General features: G+C 45.5%; 1 protein-coding gene across 2 annotated transcripts in view; it reads left to right on the top strand.

Annotated features, from left to right (window-relative positions):
• Positions 1 to 7,500, top strand: part of im:7136398 (schwannomin-interacting protein 1) — a 21,249-nt gene that overhangs the window by 7,730 nt on the left and 6,019 nt on the right. For both annotated transcript variants that reach the window (XM_047378808.1, XM_047378807.1), the window contains exon 7: positions 1,248 to 1,332. In XM_047378808.1, coding sequence (XP_047234764.1) covers positions 1,248 to 1,332 — 85 coding nt within the window. The remainder of the gene's footprint in view (positions 1 to 1,247; positions 1,333 to 7,500) is intronic.

The raw sequence follows: 7,500 nt of genomic DNA, 5'->3' as shown, positions 1-7,500 counted from the left end.
GCACCTGAAAACAGTTAAAGGTGCAGCATGGGACCATTAGTGCCCTCTGATGGTCAAGATGGAAATAACACCCAACCTCTGTGAGGAATGAAGATGTTCTTCCTCGGGTCTTTGGTCACAAATGGAGGAGTTAGAGCTGAAATCAGCTGCAGCGCAAATGACATACTTAAGACAAAACCAACAACTGGATTAAAATGGATAATTTGATTATTTCAGCATGTTTTTGAGTTTCTGTACTCATTATAAACATCTTTACTATGACTTTATGGTTTTATTTTACTTCCTGCAAACTTTTCCCACACTTCCTGTTTATGTGAGAGGTTATATACCCCTAAATCTCACGTTTCAGTTTAGGTGGATTTTAATTCCCCGCCTCTCATCAGAATCAGAACAATCCTGGGAAGAGCAGAACCTCAGCTGTATATGTCTGTGTGCCGAGATCAGGAATCAGTCAGTGGAGGTTTTTCATGTTTCCATCAGTTTCTGTGCAGCAGAAACACAGATGACCTAAACTGAGACATTTTGGTTTTAGACCTTGTGTTGAGGTCCGACCTGAGCTTAACTTTTTAAGAACCCTGTCCTGGCGTTACAGAGGAGTTTTTTGGAAAGGTCTGGGAAAGATCTACAGGAATCGAGCTGGAAATTTCAGAAATGAACATTATAGTCTCAGCAAGAAAAGCAGCAGCCGTCAGGTTCACAGCTAAAAAACATCAGCAGAACACGCAGCTATAGTTTTCTTATTAGTCTGTTCTTGTCCATCATGTTAACAGTGATGCTTGTATCAGAACCGATGTTTTAGGAACATTTTTTTAATGCAAATGGATGTAAATGCACCTGGTTTTTAAAACTCATTAATTTTATTTTTGAATTAAAGTTTTAAGCGCCACCTAGTGGAAGAAGTGCCAGGAGTGATTTCTGGGTGTTTTTACACCATTTTAAAATCTTTTAATATAAAATTAGTTTTATATTTTATTTCTCATGTGTTAAAGTTTTTCTGTGCTGTGTTATTAGTGTCCGTTTCTCTTCTTTATGCCTGAAAAGACAAAAAACAGTCAGTTCTGATGAGATTTGGGTTTTACGTACCTGTATTCACACAACTCTGGGTCTGTTTAAAAATGTGCCAGATTCCTTCAAATAAATTCACCTGAAGAAATCCTGACATTTAAAATGCAGCAGAAGAGCTGCATTAAATCTCCACAAAGCTTTCTTGTCTTACCTAAAACCAACCCAAGATATCTCTCTTCCAGACTGAACAACCATAAGAACCTGCAGCTCTGCTTCATCAACAACAGTGACAGTGAGGAGGAGGAGGACGAAGGAGCTGATAGAAAGGTTCTCACATCATCAGGGCTGATTGGAGGATTGAAATGTGGTCCCAGTTTAAACCCCTCAGAGAGAGTTAACTCAGAACTTTCGATCTTAAATGTTTAAAAGTTCGAACAAAGACGAAGAGACAGACGAAAATGGAGTTAAATTTGTCTCAATATTATTCAATCAAACAAAAAACTAATCTCAATCAAAAAATATTAAGTTGTGATCAAAACTTTCAGTGTTGTAACAATTTATTTTTTTTATGGAATATTTTATTTTGGGGAGAAAAAACATTGTTTGATAAAACTTTTTTTGATTAAAATGACTCATTTTTTCTCACGAAGAGAAAAAAGTTATTTGCAAAACATAAACTTTTATTTGCGCAGGTCAAAAATCTTTGGTTACGAGTCTCGCTCTCTTGGTTTTGACGCTCTCTGTTTTTGGTTGAACTCAACAAATTTTGAGTTCTGGGAACATGAACATCCTGGGCGGGGCCTAAAGATGAACGCTGTAAGACGTTTCCCTATTGGTTAGCGCTGACTAAAGCCGCAGACTCTGATCCCCTCCACCTCTGAACTTCTGGTCGAACTGCAGGGCTTGCAGCGTTGCTTCAGTGAGGAGACATCAACTCTACAGAAGAAAACTGAGCCGACAGTCAGAAATACGCGGTGACGTCAGCCGACACCAGCTCTCTCTTAAAGATTAGCGTCGGGCATACAAGGCGCAGGGTCATCTATATTATAACTAGAATTAATATTTCATAATTTTATTGTAAAGGTTTGGAGAAATACACAACTACCCCAAGTGTAGTATAAAACAGAGTCCATGTCGGGCAGACTGTGTGTTGTCCTCACAACCCGTGATACTTCCTTCCTCTCCTGTGCAGTTCCCTCACCACACTGTCCTCCTGAGACACAGAGTGCTTTCCACCGTGGCCTGTAGACATCTGTAAGCAGCTGAGGAGATGAAGAAGAGCTGTTGTTGTACCTTCTTCAACAGGCGAGGGGCGTTTCTAGTCCAGGAGAGGTCAGAGGAGATCTGGATGCTCTTGCACTTTAACCTGTCCAGACCACTTCCCAGGACCTCATCGACCTCACCAAAAAGAAGCGTTTGTCGTACTTTGTTGGGGTAGTTGTGTATTTCTCCAGAAACCTACAGTAAAATTATGAAATACTAATTCTGGTTATAATATAGATAACCCTCTAATATAATCTGAAGAGATTCTGTTGTCACCTCTCTTGGTTTTGGAGAAATAAATTCCTGAAAGTGGGACCAATGCAGATAATTTCTAGAATTGCGCCGCTCAAGGTGGCAGCAGGTTGGAGTAGCTCTGTTACTTTTGATTCTGATTTATTCTTTTTTGGGAACTATTCCTCTTGTGGTTGATACAGTTGATTTTTTTTGGACGACTGTCCACTCCGGTGTCGGATGCTGTGCAGCTTGGTGGATTTTTCTTAATACTTTCTATTTTTGGACATTTGTTATGATGCATTGCCATGGCAACGGGGTTGTTTCTTTCAACCGGGAGCAGCTGATTAATATCTCAAAAGCTCAAATAATACTTCAGCTACAACCCCAAATCCCTGATGAGTAGAAAAGGAGACGCCATGGATGGAGAGAAGGAGCTAAGAGAAGAGAGAGAAGGAGGAAGTTCAAACCATCTCTTCCGTCGATTATGATGGGCAATGTGAGATCGTTGGGAAACAAATTGGGATGAACTCCAAGCCCTACAAAGGACCCAGCCAGAGTACCTAGCATGCAGTATTTTGTGTTTTACTGAGACATGGCTGCAGGATCATATCCCTGACTCCAGCGTCTCTCTGCCGGGCTTTTTAACCATACGAGCAGACAGAGATTTAAAGAGGAGCGGCAAATGTAAAGGAGGTGGACTGGCAGTACTTGTGAACAACAGATGGTGTAATCCAGGACATGTTACTGTGAAGTGTCATCTCTGCAGTCCAGATATTGAACTGTTGGCAGTAAGTTTTCGTCCATATTATTTACCCAGAGAGTTCACCAGTGTTATTTTGGTAACAGTTTTCGTTCCACCTTCCGCTGTTGCTGACACTGCATGTGATGCCATCAGCTCAGTTGTTGCTAAGCTACAGACACAAAACCCCAATGCTTTTGTGGCAATTTCTGGTGATTTTAACCATGCTTCACTCTCTGCTACACTTCCAACATTTCAACAGTTTGTCAGCTGCTCTACCAGAGAAAACAAAACATTGGATTTGTTTTATGCAAATGTCAAGGACTCATACATCTCTACAGCAAGACCTCCTCTAGGCAAATCAGATCACAATCTTGTTTTTCTCTGCTCGAAATATAAGCCCCTTGTTCAGAGACAACCTGTAATAAAGAGGACTGTGAGAAAATGGTCACAGGAAGCTGAAGAAGCTCTGCAAGGTTGATTTGAGGCTACAGACTGGGATGCACTGTGCCAGCCACACGAAGAGGACATCAATGCCATGACTGAGTGTGTAACCGACTATATAAACTTCTGTGTGGAGACCACCATCCCCACCAGAACCGTGAGATGCTTCCCCAATAACAAACCTTGGATCACCAGTGACCTGAAGGACCTGCTTAACAAGAAAAAAAAAGCCTTCAGAGAGGGAGACAGAGAATTATGGAGGAGTTTACAGAAGCAACTTAAAGTCAAGATAAGAGACAGCAAGGAGGTGTACAAGAAAAAGCTGGAGAGCAAGCTCCAGCAAAACAATATCAGAGATGTGTGGACAGGGATGAAGAAGATCACAGGCTTCAAGCAGAAGGATGATCAGACTGATGAAGGTCTGGACAGAACCAATGAACTGAACACATTCTTCAATAGGTTCAGTTCAGAAACAAGCTTCGCATCCTCCTCTCCTGCTCACAGCCAAACAGACATCCCACCCTCCTTTGACCCACAGCTGTCCAGTAACACCTCACATTTTTTATCTTCATCCTGAGCCATGGACCCTTCTGCTTCTACATGTTTGCCTTCAACCATATCAGAAGATGCTGATGCTTCCTTTACCTCCACCTTCCACCTGTGTGTCTCAAGAAGTCAGGTGAAGATGCAACTGGAGAGACTGAATAGGAATAAGGCTGCAGGTCCAGATCATGTCAGCCCTAGAGTCCTGAAGGTCTGTGCAGAGCAGCTCTGTGGGATTCTGCAGCACCTCTTCAACCTTAGCCTGGCCCAGAAGAAGGTTCCGGTGTTGTGGAAGACCTCCTGTCTTGTTCTGGTACCAAAGAAAACTCACCCATCAGTCCTCAATGACTATAGACCTGTTGCCCTGACATCTCACATCATGAAGGTCCTAGAGAGACTCCTGTTGGCCCACCTGAGTAAGCAAACAATAAACCATCAGGACCCCCTTCAGTTTGCTTATCGCTATGGAGTTGGAGTTGAAGATGCCATCATACACCTGCTTCAACCAACCCACTGTCATCTGGACAAAGCCAGCAGCACTGTGAAGATCATGTTCTTTGATTTCTCCAACCTGATTTGCTTTGTCAGAAACTCCAGAAGACTCAGGTGGAGGCCTCAACAATCTCCTGGATCAAAGACTACCTGACAAACAGACCACAGTTTGTGAGACTGAAGGGTTGTGAGTCTAACCAGGTAGTCAGCAGCACAGGAGCACCATAGGGGACGGTACTCTCACCATTCCTTTTCACTCTGTACACCTCAGACTTCCAGTACAAGACAGACTCCTGTCATCTGCAGAAATACTCGGATGATTCAGCAGTCGTGGGGTAGATCAGAGATGGACAAGAAGCTGAGTACAGGAAGGTAGTGGACCACTTTGTGGCATGGTGGTCATTTTAATCAAAAAAAGTTTTTTCAAACAATTTTTTTTCTCCCCAAAATAAAATATTCCATTTAAAAAAAAATAATCGTTACAACTCTGAAAGTTTTGATCACAACTTAATATTTTTTGATTGAGATTAGTTTTTTGTTTGATTGAATAATATTGAGACAAATTTAACTCCATAGACGAACGGATAATGGATGGATGGATGGATGATGGATGGATGGATGGATGATGAATGAATGGATGGACGGATGGATGGATGCATGGATGGATGGATGGACGGACGGACGGACAGATGGATGGATGCATGGATGGATGGATGGACAGACGGACGGATGATGGACGGACGGATGATGGATAAATGGATGGATGAATGTACGGATGATGGATGGAAGGATGGACGGACGGATGGACGGACGGACGGAAAGATGGATGGATGGAGGGACGGACGGATGGATGGATGGATGGATGGATGGACGGACGGATGACGGACGGATGGATGAATGGACGGACGGACGAATGATGGACGGACGAACGGTAGATGGATGGATGGATGGACTGACGGACGGACGGACGGACGGACAGATGGATGGATGGATGGACGGACGGATGGACGGACGGACAGATGGATGGATGGATGGATGGATGGACGGACGGATGACGGACGGATGGATGAATGGACGGACGGACGAATGATGGACAGACGAACGGTGGATGGATGGATGAATGTACAGATGACGGATGGATGGATGGACTGACAGACGGACGGACGGACGGACGGATGGTCGGACGGATGATGGATGGATGGATGGACGGACGGACGGATGATGGACGGACGGATGATGGATGGATGGATGGACGGACGGACAAATGGATGGATGGATGGACGGACGGATGACGGATGGACGGACGGACAGATGGATGGATGGACGGATGGATGATGGATGGATGATGAATGAATGGATGGACGGATGGTTGCATGGATGCATGGATGGATGGACGGACGGATGGATGGATGGATGGATGGACGGACGGATGACCGATGGACGGACGGACGGATGGATGGATGGATGGACGGACGGATGACCGATGGACGGACGGACAGATGGATGGATGGACGGATGATGAATGAATGGATGGACGGATGGATGGATGGATGCATGGATGGATGGATGGACGGACGAACGAACGGACGGATGGATGGATGGATGAATGGATGGATGGACAGACGGACGGATGATGGACGGACAGATGATGGATAAATGGATGGATGAATGTACGGATGATGGATGGATGCATGCATAGATGGACAGACGGACGGATGATGGACGGACAGATGATGGATAAATGGATGGATGAATGTACGGATGATGGATGGATGGATGGACGGACGTATGGACGGACGGACAGATGGATGGATGGATGGACGGACGGATGTACGGACGGACAGATGGATGGATGGATGGATGGATGGATGGACGGACGGATGACGGACGGATGGATGAATGGACGGACGAACGGTGGATGGATGGATGAATGTACAGATGACGGATGGATGGACTGACGGACGGACGGACGGGCGGACGGATGATGGATGGATGGATGGACGGACGGATGATGGATGGATGGATGGACGGACGGACAGATGGATGGATGGATGGATGGACGGACGGATGACGGATGGACGGACGGACAGATGGATGGATGGATGGACGGATGGATGATGGATGGATGGATGATGAATGAATGGATGGACGGATGGATGGATGCATGGATGGATGGACGGACGGACGGATGATGGATGGATGGATGGAAGGACGGACGGACAGATGGATGGATGCATGGATGGATGGATGGATGATGGATGGATGATGGACGGATGATGGATGGATGGATGGATGGACAGATGGATGGATGAATGCATGGATGGATGGACAGACGGACGGATGATGGACGGACGGATGATGGATGGATGGATGGATGAATGTACGGATGATGGATGGATGGATGGACGGACGGACAGATGGATGGATGGATGGACAGGCGGACAGATGATGGATGGATGGATGGATGAATGTACGGATGATGGATGGATGGATGGATGATGGATGGATGATGGACGGATGATTGATGGATGGATGGATGGACAGATGGATGGATGAATGCATGGATGGATGGACGGATGGATGGAGGATGGATGGATGGAGGACAGATGGATGGATGGATGGATGGACAGACGGACGGATGATGGACGGACGGATGATGGATGGATGGATGGACGGACGGACAGATGGATGGATGGATGGATGGACGGACAGACGGATGATGGATGGATGGATGGACGGACGGATGATGGATGGACGGACGGATGACGGATGGACGGACA

The sequence above is a fragment of the Girardinichthys multiradiatus genome, chromosome 11, assembly GCF_021462225.1.
Source record: "Girardinichthys multiradiatus isolate DD_20200921_A chromosome 11, DD_fGirMul_XY1, whole genome shotgun sequence".
NCBI lineage: Eukaryota > Metazoa > Chordata > Actinopteri > Cyprinodontiformes > Goodeidae > Girardinichthys > Girardinichthys multiradiatus.
The sequence above is the reverse complement of the archived record's forward strand: the minus strand, read 5'-3'. Positions and strand labels throughout refer to the sequence as shown.